The 15,088-nt window shown below is 40.1% G+C and overlaps 3 protein-coding genes across 6 annotated transcripts in view; 1 reads left to right on the plus strand and 2 right to left on the minus strand.

The window, feature by feature from the left end:
* LOC307046446 (cleavage and polyadenylation specificity factor subunit 3-like) overlaps positions 1 to 3,764 on the minus strand; it is a 6,514-nt gene extending 2,750 nt beyond the window's left edge. Inside the window, exons 1-11 of the mRNA XM_079692842.1 lie at positions 3,602 to 3,764; positions 3,409 to 3,472; positions 2,806 to 2,903; positions 2,529 to 2,657; positions 2,266 to 2,443; positions 2,078 to 2,167; positions 1,834 to 1,984; positions 1,215 to 1,390; positions 973 to 1,131; positions 496 to 642; positions 18 to 194 (exon numbers count right to left, since the gene is read on the minus strand). Coding sequence (XP_079548968.1) covers positions 18 to 194; positions 496 to 642; positions 973 to 1,131; positions 1,215 to 1,390; positions 1,834 to 1,984; positions 2,078 to 2,167; positions 2,266 to 2,443; positions 2,529 to 2,657; positions 2,806 to 2,903; positions 3,409 to 3,472; positions 3,602 to 3,672 — 1,440 coding nt within the window. The 5' untranslated portion in view covers positions 3,673 to 3,764. The remainder of the gene's footprint in view (positions 1 to 17; positions 195 to 495; positions 643 to 972; positions 1,132 to 1,214; positions 1,391 to 1,833; positions 1,985 to 2,077; positions 2,168 to 2,265; positions 2,444 to 2,528; positions 2,658 to 2,805; positions 2,904 to 3,408; positions 3,473 to 3,601) is intronic.
* A 59-nt stretch (positions 3,765 to 3,823) lies between these two features.
* itgb1bp1 (integrin beta 1 binding protein 1) lies at positions 3,824 to 8,612 on the plus strand. 4 transcript variants are annotated; one of them, XM_079694774.1, is made up of 7 exons: positions 3,824 to 4,069; positions 5,322 to 5,438; positions 5,696 to 5,774; positions 6,394 to 6,524; positions 6,613 to 6,705; positions 7,446 to 7,595; positions 7,686 to 8,612. In XM_079694774.1, the coding sequence occupies exons 2-7, from the start codon at positions 5,367 to 5,369 to the stop codon at positions 7,749 to 7,751; spliced, it is 591 nt and encodes a 196-aa protein (XP_079550900.1). In that variant the 5' UTR covers positions 3,824 to 4,069; positions 5,322 to 5,366; the 3' UTR covers positions 7,752 to 8,612. The 4 variants fall into 4 exon arrangements, with proteins under 4 accessions (XP_079550900.1, XP_079550898.1, XP_079550897.1 ...); XM_079694772.1 differs by having other exon boundaries at positions 3,828 to 4,124; positions 7,680 to 8,612; XM_079694771.1 differs by having other exon boundaries at positions 3,829 to 4,069; positions 7,680 to 8,612.
* Positions 8,613 to 8,982: 370 nt separating this feature from the next.
* asap2a (ArfGAP with SH3 domain, ankyrin repeat and PH domain 2a) overlaps positions 8,983 to 15,088 on the minus strand; it is a 55,081-nt gene continuing 48,975 nt past the window's right edge. Inside the window, exons 24-28 of the mRNA XM_079694770.1 lie at positions 14,621 to 14,723; positions 13,749 to 13,804; positions 13,499 to 13,578; positions 12,314 to 12,433; positions 8,983 to 10,666 (exon numbers count right to left, since the gene is read on the minus strand). Coding sequence (XP_079550896.1) covers positions 10,592 to 10,666; positions 12,314 to 12,433; positions 13,499 to 13,578; positions 13,749 to 13,804; positions 14,621 to 14,723 — 434 coding nt within the window. The 3' untranslated portion in view covers positions 8,983 to 10,591. The remainder of the gene's footprint in view (positions 10,667 to 12,313; positions 12,434 to 13,498; positions 13,579 to 13,748; positions 13,805 to 14,620; positions 14,724 to 15,088) is intronic.

Consider the following 15,088-nt stretch of genomic DNA (forward strand, 5'->3'; position numbering starts at 1 on the left):
AACAGTCTCAGGGATAGAGAAAAAGTGAAAGGTGCATTGACCTTGGCCAGCTTCTCTCCTCTGAAGTTGAGGGTGACAGCTTCTGTGTTTCGAGGATTGTGGACTTCGATGTGAACCTGGTCGTTGTCCTCGTACTCCCTGATCAGGGCAGCCTTCAGACGGGCCATCTCATTCTGCTCCCCGTGGACCAGGATCTGTCGATAAGATGTAGACAGAGGGTAAGGATTTTCATTACAGCTGATACAACTCAAGGGTACAGACAACATTTCAATTTCTGAAACCCACTTAGGAGTTTTCACAAACATCCTGGCTTTGACCACTGTTTCTTATTTCAAATATACATACACTCAAAGCACACTTTTGCCACTGTCTGCAATTTAAGAACACATCCCAAATCTGACATTGACTTATCTTAGGTCCGTTCTTTATAACACATTTAAAAACCGACTCAGGAAGATATTGGTACATTAGCTAGTTTATTTGAGCTCCTCCTACCACATGTGGTGGTTTGAGGGCCCTGATGAACTCGCTGGTCTGCTGGTAGTCAGTGTGTGCGGAGAAAGAGATGTAGTCCACCGACATCTTCAGCTGCAGCTTCTGCCCCGACATGGTGGTGATCTCCTCGGGCTCAGACATGATGTGCTGCAGAGAGCACAAACCACACCAGTTAGCAGCTGTAATTATAAAATCATTGTTGCAACAAGCACATCTGATTTGAGTTCATTTGGATAAAAATGTATATAAATGATGTCGCTTTCACCCAATAAACTAGTTATACCTGTCTATAATGCATGCAGCCACTATGGTTTCTTAATTTTAAAGAATTTTCTATTATATTTACTATTAATTCATGTTTTTATGTTAATTCCAAGTCTACAACTCTTATTTTAAATCACTTTGTGCTGCATTTCTTGTATGAAAGGGGCTCTAAAAATAAGGTTTGTTAATATCATTATGACAGATCTGCCTGACCTTGGCCAGTGTGCCCTCTACACAGTATCCAGCGATGATGACTCCGTTCCTCTTGTCAGTGCACCAGCTCTCAAACAGCTCTCTGGAGAGCCCGCTCTGCATCATACCCGGAGACGCCATCACCACGCTGGGGCCGATGTCATCGAAGTGATCCATGCTCTGGAAAAACACAGACACCACGTTTACAGATATTCAGCAGCAGCCCAAAGATAAAACAGCCCGGTATCTGTTTGGCTCTCTACCTTGAGGTTGCTGATGTGCTTGAAAACAAAAGGGTTGTTGATATTGATGGCCTTGCGGATCTTGTCGTTCATTGCGTTGACGTACGTCTGGTACACGGCCATGCACTTCTTGGCCAGGGATGAAGCGTAGTAGATGGGGATGTCATGGAGCTCAGGGTGGTTCTGCCAGTACTCATCTACAGGAGAACATGAAACACAATCTTACAAATTGAGATGGAACAGAAGAAAATAAATTGTAAAACAATGGAAATATTAAGCAAATCAGGATAAAGGGTCTTTCATGACAGTTTAGAGTACGGCATGTCAACTTCTGCAATAAACACATCACGAAAAACTGTTGATATATCAAAAATATGTTTTATGAGAAGGACACTACACATTAAAAATAATCTATTTTTTTTATTGGTGAATTTTTATGTCCATAAAAGAATGTTGGAAATAATTTCCTTAAATTATTTTTGAAATTCAACAAGCACGTTTATTTTATTACAGAAATAATAGGAAATCTTATCTGTTTATTTATCCCAAGTATTATCAATGCACCCTAGCAGAGAGGTTAACTATGTGGTTCGAATTTGGAGGCACAATTTCGATCAGGGAGTCCCTCTTGACTTCTCACCCAGGATGAGCAGCAGCTCCTGGGCCCGGCCCAAAGCGAACACAGGGATTAAACAGCGACCTTCTCTGTTGACAATGTCATGGACTGTGTTACAGAACCGAGCCTCACGTTCCTCCCTCTTCTCATGGATGTGCGTGCCATAGGTTGACTCCTGCAGAAAGAACCACATGTATGCACTTTCCTAGATTTGATCAGCTAAACATCCATTAGAATTCTGTTCAATGTGAATTATTACGCTGCATACTATGATTAGGATGTCCGGTTTGACACTGGGGATCTCTGCTGCCATCAGATGCCTGTCTTCCTGTCGGGAGAAGTCTCCTGTGTACAGCAGCTTTTGTAGGAAAAAACACACAAATAATCGATTTCTGAAGTGAACCTATTTTGGATAAATGAACAGAACTCTGTTAAAAGCAAAACAGAAGTAGTTACCTTGACTCCGGCTATTTCGATCATGAACATGGCGGCTCCCAGCACATGGCCAGCGTGGTAGCACCAGAACTTTATTCCAGCCACCTCCTTCACCTCGTGGAAGTTGATGGTCTCAATCTTATCCATGCTCTCCTCCAGGTCAGTCTCAGTGTACAGCATGTCATCTGCAGAAATATTGCTGCAAAGAAAGCAAATAACTTAATGGTTACACATATAAATAATTTGTAAATATGTTCCATATCGACAATTGCTATTGCTTCTACCTGACTTTGACGTAGTCCGACAGTAGCCAGCGGTAGATGGCCTTAGTGGCGTGGGTCATGAAGGTCCTGCCTTTAAAGCTGGTCTTCTGGAGGAACCAGGGCAGAGCTCCACAGTGATCCAAGTGGAAACTGGTGGGAGGATACACACATCAAAATGAAATATTGTTTTAGAATAAAATCAAAATGACATACAAGCAGGATATGCCATAGTAAGTAAATAAGCATTTAAGGTTGAAAATATACATTTAACACACAAAAGAGAGAAGGGAAGACTCACTGGCTGATAAGCAGCAGGTCTATCTCAGCCGGGTCGATCAAGTCTATGTATGGGAGAGCATCCATTCCCTCCAAGCCAGGGTGGATACCACAGTCCAGCTGCAAAACACAAATATTAATGTCTACAGAGAGAACATTTCTTTAGATCCTAGGAAATATCAAGAGACCAAAAAAAAGACAGGTTAGAATTGTACTTCTGTAGTCTATAAGCTATAATAACCACAAAGGTACTTGTGTCACGCAATCGTATGCTAACATTACAAATCATTTGGTATTGAAGATCTCATAACTTTTTATAAATCAGTGTGCCTTAGTTGGTTTGGGTCACTATGACTTGGTTACAAAGCTAAGTACAAGTCTAACTTCTCTCTGGTTTCCCTCACAAATATGACTGTATTTATTTCACCAAGGACAATGCTTTCCATGAATCATCGACACACAACTAACACAGGACTCAATAAAGCAACAATACAATAATTAAAACATATACAATAATAACAACAGTGAGCCTGCACAAAGTAAGAACATATAATTGCACGACCTATATTCCAGCTCCATAATAAAGATGTGTCTCTAACCTATTCATTCAGAATATAATATTTACCATAATTTTCCTTCCTTTGAACTCCAGAATGATGCATGATCTCCCAACCTCCTGACCCGCACCCCTGTAGTTACATAAAATAAAATAGAGGTTGAACTAACATAACATTTATTTCATGAATACTGGTTAAATAAAGAGGCAGGCGTACAACACCTTTATTGATTTAAAAAAAAAGGAACCTAAATGAACTCACAGTGGACGAATTAGGAGCTGGTCGCTCTCCTCTGCGGGAACAATCACGTCTACTTTGCGTTTTGTTGCCATGCAAAATGTTGCAGGACAATTTAAAATATAGAAGTGATAAATGCGTTTATACAGTGCTGCACTGTTTATAAATGAGGGGAGGTGACGTCACAGTTCTGGTGGTGTGTCAAAATATAGCCGACGAGAATTCAGAAGCGGCAGAAGTTCCGGGACAGCCGTTAGACGGTTTTTGCCGTAACGAATATAAATTAACAACATTATTAAATATTACAAACAGTTACGTTCATCATAAATATAGTATATAAAAACGCTTTCTACAAACTCACAAAATGTGTTATAAACATGGCTTTCGGCTACATTTTTAGATGTACTTTGTTGGAACTTCGTCGCGTCCCCTTTAAGTGGTGTTGGGTGTAGGCTGTGAAACTCAAAGGGAAGCTAAAGAGTCAAACTGAAGGTAAACAGAAAGCTACTTTGAAGAAATTAAAACTGAGAAGTTACGATATAAACAGGTATTCATTGTGTAGCGAGCTATATTTAAGATTTGTGTCATTGCCAACCACCTGTGAATCCTTTTCAACTTCAGTGTGAAAATGACTGCGGTGGGGGACATTTAAGGTGGAGTAGGATGAGTTTCATGCATTTTTAATATACAGTATCATGAACGAGCAATGTATTCTTCGGAGAATGCAAGTAAGGTTGCTAGATAAATGATGCGTTCAAGTCAAGCGTAACCTGTTGATTGTATTGTCTGGTGTGACATATGAGTCGTGACTCGTGGGGGGCTCTGTTGTAAATAGTTTATGCCCCCCAAGCCCAACCTCTCCCCCCGGTGTGGATACTCCCTCTGACTCCATCAATAGGACCTGCAATAGTATTTCACTCTGACATGATGGAGAATGGAGAGAAGTCTTTTTTACAGTAGCAGGTGTAACAATTAAAATGCTTTCCAATTTAACTGGTGCCACTTTTCACAATACCTCTAGAGCAGTATTACTAGTTTCAATACATTTCAGCCTCAAAGTTAGATGAATAATAGTATTTGAATAAACATATTCACTCAGTATTACAAGCACAACAAAAATACTATGTAGGCTATTACACTGTATTATTCCCATATTAATGTTCACATCTACAAAACATTCAACTGTACAACAGATAGAGGTCAGAGATGGTCATACCTATATATGAATAATTATTGAAACAGTCACCATTTAAAAATGTGTGTATGGCACAATAGAAAGGTAAAGCGTCAACCTCAATTTCTGGTTTTTGAAGTCAATTTAGACGCAATGTTAACAAAATATATATATTTTGAGGACAATGTTGTTTTTGAAATTGATTGATATCAAACCTTAGCAGGAGATCCTTAAAAGCTATTGGATGCACATTTGTATTTATCAATTCCTTGCAAACCAATCCGTAATGAATAAGTTGTGTGGATCTCAGGTTTGTCCTTTAAAAAGAGATCTTGATTTTAATGAGATGTCCTAAATACATCTTTAGTAAGTAACACTCCTATAATGTGAATACATTTGCAGCTGTTACAGTAACTATTAAACCATGCAAAGGATAGCTGAAGGATCATTATGTAGCTGAAGGTCCACCATCAATTATTCAGAACTTAGACCTCATTCAATTATTCATCATGTCTATTGAGACGTGAGAAGGCAGTCCTGTGTTTAACGCGGCCGTCTGTGATGACTCAGGTTTTGGAGAGGCTGGAGGGCTGGATGCTGTCGTCATGGTGAAGGATGTTCCGGAAAGTCAAAAAGCGGCATAGTAGCAGCAGCTCGCAAAGCAGTGAGATCAGCACCAAAAGCAAAGTAAGCAACACACGCGCACGCGCGCACACACACACACACACACACACACACACACACACACACACACACACACACACACACACACACACACACACACACACACACACACACACACACACACACACACACACACACACACACACACACACACACACACACACACACACACACACACACACACACATGTTACAGGAGAGCCACTTCCCTCTCTTGTTGAGCAACCCCCCCCCCCCCCCTCTTGTTTCCCATTCATGTAGTCTGTGGACTCCAGTTTGGGGGGGCTCTCCAGATCCAGCACCGCCGCCAGCCTCGACACCGACTCCACAAAGAGCTCAGGTCAGCTTTCTAGGCCTTTTCTTTTCTGAATGAGTTTTTGATGTATGTAGCAGAGCATACAGAGACCATATATTTTACTATATATTTTTAATGTTATTATACTTTTCTTAAAATAGTTTTCTTTCTGTGTTTTTATTTTTTGTTTTATTTTTGATGTATGCACCACAACACCAAGTCAAATTCCTCGTATATGATAACCTACCTGCTCATAAACCTGTTTATGATTCTGATTCTATAAATGTTGTATTAATTAACACTTAAGTTGTTTTTATGTTGTATGATTTCAATTTGCTTTATGTTGCATTTATATGTAGTCCAGTCAACTGCTTTTATTTGGGAGCAATTTGTTTGAATATAACCAAAACTGATCAATGACTGTTTATGAATTATATGTATTGCCAGTAATAACAGAATCAATTACATTTTCAATCAGTTTTTCTACCCGAATTATCCAAAGATGCAGCTTATGGTATGGCTGCACAATATGAGGACAATATGTTTTATAAAAATCAAGTTCAATGAAAACCTATATTAAGAGGTAGAACTTAAACACTAAAGGTTTACATTTAGTCCTAGTCAAGTGTTTAGTCTTAAAGGAAATGTTATTTACCCTCCGTAGGTAACAGCACGTCTGAAACATGCGCTGAGTTCAGGGTGAAGTATCTCGGAGCCATTGAGAGGTTACAGTTTGACATGAGCAAGTCCCTGCAGGAGCCTCTGGACCTCATCAACTACATCGATGCTGCTCAGGTAAAAAGCTGAAGGCCACACACTTTGAGAAGGCGTACAGCAGTCGATATCACATCTTTCATTTATAAATACTCTGCTCCTTTCACAGCAAGATGGAAAGCTGCCCTTTGTGCCCGGAGACGAAGAGATGATACTGGGAGTGTCGAGGTACGGAGTGAAGGTGGCCTCTCTGGACCAGTGTGTGAGTAGAAACAAACTTTTAAAATGTAACTTTAATTAAATGGTCATTGACATATTTCTGCTTCATTGATACACCCAACCAGCATGTTTTTATAATGAAGCATCCATTTATATTATGGAGATGATACTGCGCAAAGCCGCTGACTGGCAGTTCCCTGGATCTTTGGAGTCTGCTATATTGCTGCACTTCAACATCACTTATTTGACACTAATGTTTTAAAAATATTAAAAACATTGCTCTCAAATATTTTAATGAAACTATATTATCACAAACTGTTAAAGAAAATAAAAGGTTCTAAGTCAAATAAAACCGAACAATTGAGAAAGGTTAAGGATATGTTTGTCACAGACTGGTCTATTAAAAATGGTCAACTCACGGAAATCATCACATTAATTAATTTCCTTTACAATACTGACGATGGTAGAGAAATTATTTAGTTTTATATTAAAAAGCTACTATAAATCTACTATGAATAGCAGGTAATACGGTATTTTATCCTGTTAGCCCAATTACTGAATTCTGCTTGCAGTCTAACCTACTGTAGATAACCTTAACCACGTTTTTGTTATATTTGTATTACCTGCAGCGAAAAGAATAAAAAACACATGCTTATTCCTTACAAAGATGACATGTTTAACAGCGATGTAGTTAGCTTTCTTAACCACATGTTACAAATAAAGAAATGTTTGCTTGCATGAGTGGGTCATTTTAATACACTTTAATTGGTTCCTCGGGTCCAGGACGTGCTGCACCGCCACCCTCTGTTCCTGATCGTGCGCATGCTGTGTTACGATGACGGCCTCGGAGCGGGGAAGAACCTCCTGGCTCTGAAAACCACGGACTCAGAGCAGGAGGAGTGCAGCATCTGGGTGTACCAGTGCAGCAGCTCGGTGAGTGTGACGCAGAATCAAATAAAAACAGTTTTCTGGACTTTTTGTATTTCCCCGCCTGTTACCGATCATCTGTCTGAACAGGAGCAGGCGCAGTCCGTCTGCAAGGTGCTGTCGGCCTCCTTCGACTGCGCGCTGACCTCTGACAAGTCCTGAGAGAAGAGGGAAGAAACACGAGTTAATCACAAGACTGCCAAAATATATGCAACCATTTCCCTTTTCTTCCCTACGTTGCTTTGTTTGCTTTTAAAGAGATTATCTGGAGCACAGATCTGGTGTGTTTGAGTTGATTCAAGCCTTTTTGATGATGGAAAGTTTGTGGTCCTTTTCAATAATGGAGAAATCACTTCGCGCTTAGTTTGCTTTTTAAACCTTTCCGGAAGTCAAGAGCAAAAATGGAAACTTTAGGAATAAAAGGAAATGGTTGCATTTTTTAAAATAATTTAAAATGCAGTTAACAATGTGAATTCATATAATTTGATGTAAATCATGATAGAAAGTGGTACGTCTATGCGGTAAACGGTACAATCATTTGAAAACGTGCACATTTTGTTTCAGTTTGAATTCACTCAGAACTCTTTCAGTTTCGATCTGCTTTTGTGTGTTTTGTCGTGTTTTTTAACAGTATTGGTACAGTAGCAGTCACTTTTTGACTCCCAGGTACAAAGTGAGAGTGTGTGAGTGGAGTCTTACCTCTGTTATTTGTGGGATTTGCTCATTTTTAATGACTGTTCTTATTGTATCTTACCAAAGCTTGATTTTATTTGGATTTGTTAACTGCTTGTTTTAATGTAGTGAATAAAAATGCATACATTTCTTTGGACTTGCTGGCACCAGATAAATCCTAAAAGGCTGTTAGAAGCTCATAAAAGATTTTGGAAGAAAACATGTTTACAGTTGTGGTACTTACTTGACTTCACCTTGTACATAATAATAGCCAATCCCCCCTTTACCCTTTGATTTGGTACAAAGTGGATAGCTTTTATTTTTGACTGAATAAAGTGTTATTTCTCCTTATTCCTTCAGTGTCATCTTTCCTTATGTGTGTGTAATGTTTCATCTTTGTTTTAATTATAAATAACTGCAGTATTTTCCTGGGGTCCATAAATATCACAATGTATGTTTTTACACTGCAGTGTTTTCTGAACCCTGGATAGACATGCTAACATAATGCCCATCAGAGGGAGCTCTTGGTACATCTGACTTTTAGTTGGACAATCACACAACTCAAATGGTGTTCAACTTCTAAAATGTAGGTCGTTACTCTAAAGATGTTTTATTGGGAGTGAAACGTCAATAAATAAAGGATGTGGTGTGAACCAAAAGTCAGTATATGTAGGCATTATTTACTCAAACTGGTCAACTCCTTAAGAAAGAAACCAAAGCCTTGTGTTATTTCATATTTTATTATTCCAGTTTCATTTCCCCACTTACTTGCACAATGGAGTTAAAAGTCGATGCAGTGATCCACAGACAGTAAATGAGAACGCATGAAGTTTATTTCCCCAGTAATGTGTGTGTGTATTTGTGTTTTCAGCACACACACAGGTCCAGCTGAGGTTGCATCTGTAACTGCTCGTCACCTCAGCACATTAAAATACATTTACTGCCCAGCTAACTCTTGTTTTTTTACATATAAATATCAACATAATCAAATCTATTTACATGAATAGATTATTAAATCTTCCTGTTTCCAGTGAGTTCATATTAAACATGAAGAAGAGAGTGCGTCAGCTACCAATCACACGCTCTCCTCTCGTCATTCACAAACCAACAGAAGGCTCTGGGTTCAGGTTAAACGCCTAAAATATCAACATTATGAACAGAGAGAGAAAGTTGCTCTGCAACCAAAATGAAGTTAATTACATTGTCTTTTTCATATTTATTACCCATATTCCTACATTATTGGACCCCAGAGATGTACACATGAGGTTTAAGCTGTAGGAAGGATATTTTCTCTCTCAGTGTAAAGTCAAAGATGGAGACCGACTGCAGCTCATTTAGGTGGAAGTAAATAGTCAGAGAGCTAACTTCTTCTTTTGATCCCATTTCCACGCTCCATCATATCCTTTTATTTCCAAATGCTTTCACTCTGAGCAGACGAAGACACACACACAACCACTACCTGTTCCTGTTCCTATAATAAGGCAGATGACAGCCGAGGTGTCAGACTCGGCACAAAAGTAATTACTGGCGCTTCCAGTGAGTGTCAGTAATGGACCTAAAACATCACAGCAGGAAGTGTTGAATATTATCCTCTCAGGTGAAACCGCAATGTGTGGAAAAGCTGCTCCATCACACACTCACACCGGGGTAAGATGAAAAGCTTCTGCTAGGTGTGAGTCAGAGGCTATTTTTACATTCTTTTAGCCCCTTTTCAACGCTGGTCTGTCTTTGAAACGGGGACAGGCGAGCGCTCCTTAGGGTGCAGCTTCTGGTATATTATGCGGTTTACTTAGCACCATTAGAAAGACCTCCACACTGCTACAGAATTTAAAAAGGTCACACCTATAAGCAGGAAGGCATCTAAAATCGCTCATGCACAGGGGTGGAATGTAAGCATGTTGATCACATTTACAGTTGTTGGAAAGTTAAAATACATCGCTGTAGTCTTCTTATCCGAACAGATATGGATTAAATCAATACTGTACATATTAACCTTCATCATGTCACATGTCGTCTTATGTTGTCACGAGGATAAAGACAAGCAAAGTGCATTTATTGCGAGAGGTCATTCACTACAATCATTGTTTTTTTTTTTAAAGAGCCTTTTTTTAGAAACATTAACATCAAGCGTCTAAAACCACAAACAGCCCCATGACTTTCTGTCTGTTACAGCAGAGGTGGCGATACAGCAGTGACACTTTAAGAAGCTCGCTGATGAAGACAACAAAGACAGGGACGATGGAGGATGTTGTGCGGACCGGCCGGGCAGAGGCGGGCGGAGGAGGGACGCTGCATCCGGCGACACTTCCTGAGACCCGGAGAGGAAGCTTTCAGTCAGCGATGAAGTGAACGAATGTCACCGGGAAGGCTCCTCTTCTCATCGGATCGCCTTCGATGTGACCCAACTGGAGAGAGGGAAGACAGAAGGGACGTCAGAGGATTATCAAAGCCAGCGAAGAAGACTCACAACACTTTAAGACGTGTAGTCAGGTTACATCTACTGGGAGAGGCAAAGTGATTGAAAACTAGAGCGTATGACTGCTTTCAACAACAACAAAGGTCACGTACTGTAGGGCACATAAACATCAGGGCTGTACCGAACAGGTTAAAGATTCTTTCATAACTTTTCTTTTATCAACATTTTACTGCGGTCGAAAATCTGTATTGCTTGGGGGTCTAGCAATAATGTAAAAATAATCTATTTTTTCGCCCATTGTTTTGCGTGATGACATTTAATGTGAAGACATACATTGAAAGCATTCAAATAGACTTTAAGAAGCTTGAATGAAATTCGGTACAGCCCTGTCTACCACACTATAACGACAATAAACACAAGGGCTAGGTTACAACATGGTTACAACATATTTACATTACATTACGTGTTAGACGCTTTTATTCAAAGCGACTTCAATACTCGATTCTGTGGGCAATCCCCACAGGAGCTATTTGGGGTGAAGTGTCTCAGGGACACAACGACATGCTGACTGCAGTGGGGTTTGAACCTGTGCTCCCTTGATCCGAACACCAACACACTAGTCCACTGCGCCACAGCCTCTCCATTTAGAAGTTCAATATCGATACTTAAAAAACAATACTGATGTACACTTAACATTATGCAGCCACTTGTTACAAAACATCTATGTAGAGTACAATAGTGTAAGTAATGTAATATATTCATTTATACAGACATGTTCAGTTTACATGACAACAAATGTACATTTCTATTGTAATTTAAAAAACAATAAGGATTTCTAGGTCTAATAACATTTATTGCAATGATGATTCAGGAGAACATGGACTAACATCTATCCTTACTGGTTATCATCTAATGGAGCACACTAGTGGACTATGGGAGGCTAAAACACAATTAAGCTAATTCATATTTAAAAAAAGGCATTTCCGTATTATATTACCTTGGCTGATAAAGGAGAAAGTACTAATCAAGTCCATTTAAGTCATTTTAAACGTCTTCTATACCTGCAAATAAAAAGCTAGTACATGTTTCTGCTCCATCAATGTGTACACAAGGCTAGAGGCGAACCATGACAAGCAAATGAAGAAATGAATACAGAACAATTATCAATTGAGTTGGTACTAGAAACTTGTGATGTAAACAAATTGCACTTCCATCACGTATTTCACATATTCAATATTTCAGCCAAACAAAGAGTGATAATGCAGGACAGAGGAACCATTGGGGGTCCTCGGGGGACTTTAGGGTCCACGCAGAGCGGGAGAGTGACTAAATACGGTCATATCTGCAGAGGTGGCTCAGAGGAAAACAAGTTGCAGCTGGTCGATGCTACACAAGGGGCTCCACAGAGGAAGCAGCAGCAGGCGGAAAAAGAGGAGGGGGGTGGGTGCTATCAGCCTGCATGAGGTCATGGCTTTTTGCACCATGGTAACAGAGTGCACTGACATCCACAGGGTGAAAATGGGACCAGAGTTCGACATGAGTCCGTCTGGGAGCGCTTTGTGATTTAATCTGAGAACAAGTATCCAACATTTTTGAAAACACAGAAATACTCAGTTTATCGGCGTGAGATACTGACCCACCACTCCTGGTCCTCCTCTCCGTCCACGATGATCACCTCGCCCTCGGAGAAGGTCAACTCGTCCGGGTTGTCAGCGAAACAGCTATAGATGGCTTTCACTCGCTTCGGCCTCTGCTTCTGACAGAACAAAAAGGGTTTGTTCAAGTTGGTGAAGAAGAGAGAGAACATGTAGTGGATGCAGCAACACAGTCACCCGTGTATGCTGTCTCATGTTGCCCATTTTGTCTGTACCAAAATATTGTGACTCAAGAAAAGTACAGAGTGGACCTGTACCACCTACTAAAGGTTTGAGGTTGATTTTCCTTTTAAGAGTTCAGGGTCTAATGACAGAGGGTGTTGTATACTGTACTTATTCTAAAAGCCCTGAGAGGCCAATTTGGGATTTTCGGCTCTAAAGGCTGAATGGGCAAAACACTTTCTTTTGTAAAATAAAGGGACTTCTTGTCATTAAGTGAGCACCTCTTCAGTCATCATTAGTCAATATAATGAATAAAACACACCAACTAGACGTGAGATCTGACATTAATAGAAAAAAAACCCTCCACAAATCACTTCCTCCATCATGAACAAAAACTAGATGGACATCTCTCTACGGTTATATGACACCTTCAAGTTTTTTTTATGAACTGGACATCTATGGTGTGTGTATTCTGTTCCGTTTCAGTATGTTTTTTGCCCGTCTGAGCAAACTAATGTCTTGCTGGGCATAATAAAGGTTAATGTGATGTCCAATTATTTTGAACTGTTGTGGAAAATTGCTTAGAGTTAGCAGATATTAGGAATTCAAACTATTGATTGTTGTTGATTGATTGATGTAATAAGTGCTCTCAGACGGGAATAGAAAAACAATAATATAATCCTAAAATTCACCAATGAATGACACATTTATAGAAATGTTGTTATTTTTAACTGAAAGCTGTAAAGCTAGAAATCAACCACCTGTTCCACATTAAAAAATCTCAAGGAGAGCTCAACAGCTTCTCGACAAAAACTGAGAAAGAGTTCATTGCCTGTCAGAACAGGAGGGGAAGTGACTGCTTGAGTAGGAAATGAAACTACTGAATAACGGGATGAGTAATTACGTAGTAATCAGCAGCCAGTGAATCAGTACAACAGATGAATGAATAAGCACTTAACAGTCCACAATATGTTGATCAGAGTAAGAGGAGGAATGAGACTCACTGGGTAGGCCTTCCTCTGCGTGGGGGCTGCAGGCAGACACTGACCCATGGAGTTCGGGGGGCATCCTGGCACTTCCTTAGCTGGAACAGGAAGAGGAAATTATATCACAACGACAACAAAACTTTCCACGCTTCTGCAGGGCAAACCGGATCCGACAGATAGTAGAACAATGTGAATGCAGCGTTCTGTATACTGGACAAACACAGATTCAACAGCATGGATATGTTGTGTCTCTTATCTGCATGCTCACCCGGTCTTTCGATAGAAACACTTCGATTCAGGGGTCTGCTGTAGCTTTTATCATTGCTGTAAAACAAAACAGGAATGAACTCATCAACAAAGGAATAGTTATATGAAGACACACATCCAAAACGGCCCAGCTCTAACTGCCCTTCAGCTGTGTTGCAGATTGATGGCAGCACTATCAGCCGGTGGGAGACCCAGCGACAGCAGGGCGACTGCGGAGGAGAGTTATTGCTCGCTGCAGAGCCGGGAAGCTAATGAAGCGGCTAAACAGCAGCCCTGTCGGCTCATTCTTCTCAGGAAACACACACAACTATAAAGACATGCATTCAACAGCAAGATACACAACCCTGGGGTCCAGCACCGTGTCCCTGTGTGTGTGTGTGTGTGTGTGTGTGTGTGTGTGTGTGTGTGTGTGTGTGTGTGTGTGTGTGTGTGTGTGTGTGTGTGTGTGTGTGTGTGTGTGTGTGTGTGTGTGTGTGTGTGTGTGTGTGTGTGTGTGTGTGTGTGTGTGTGTGTGGAGAGAGTTATAGCAATCTGTGTAGCTAATTTAGCTCCACTGGGTTACGACCGCACTCAAAGCAAGCTGTACTTCACTCACAAAATAAGCACATTTATGTCAATTATTCACTCTTTTTTAAAGTGAATTCTTGAAGCAAACTTGATATTTCATGCATGCCTTTACAGTAAATTGGAAATGAAAAATAAATCTAAAAAATAATCAAGTTTTCATTCAAGAATTGAAGCTAACACTGGGTGAGAAATTGATGTACAAATTCAATTTTTTGGGGTTGATATTTTCCTTTGAACACTAACATGTAAACGTTACAGGTATAGTTGTAGACATCATAAAGGATGGTAGGGGTCTTCTGCTCTTACCCTGCAGGAGATTTAGGGGGCGCCGCTCTGGACCCCAGCGGTCCCAGGCTCGACTTGGACTGTATGGTCATGGACTCCATCTTCGCTACAGGAGGACCCAGACCTGAAAAAGACAGTAACACTTTCATTATTTATTTTTCCTTTAATGTTTATGGATGTAGTACACGTTTTTGCTTTCTAAATAATCTCTCCATTACGATATTAAATAATAGTCAAATTAGTGATTAAAAGTAGAATAATCAATAACAACACTAGTCATTAGATGTGTCCTTTAATCTGCTAGTGCTGCTAGAAAATTGCTCATTTTAACCAAGATGAGAAGAGATGGGAAAGTGAAAGCAGTGTCCGGGTTCATTTTTGTATTTTTGTGCGGATAACTGCCTCCCGATTCTTTTTCATTGCAATTTATATATTTTATGAAGATGCTATTAATAAACAAGAAGGCTTATTTTCAGCTTGAACAGTTTT

This window comes from Notothenia rossii (genome assembly GCF_949606895.1).
Source record: "Notothenia rossii genome assembly, chromosome: 7".
Lineage (NCBI taxonomy): Eukaryota > Metazoa > Chordata > Actinopteri > Perciformes > Nototheniidae > Notothenia > Notothenia rossii.

Bases quoted from the DNA above. Each gene is read 5' to 3' on its own strand.
- itgb1bp1 (XM_079694772.1), top strand. From the start codon at position 5,367: ATGTTCCGGAAAGTCAAAAAGCGGCATAGTAGCAGCAGCTCGCAAAGC. The intron at 5,439-5,695 runs GTAAGCAACACA...CCATTCATGTAG, and splicing joins AGATCAGCACCAAAAGCAAA to TCTGTGGACTCCAGTTTGGG. The intron at 6,706-7,445 runs GTGAGTAGAAAC...CCTCGGGTCCAG, and splicing joins TGGCCTCTCTGGACCAGTGT to GACGTGCTGCACCGCCACCC.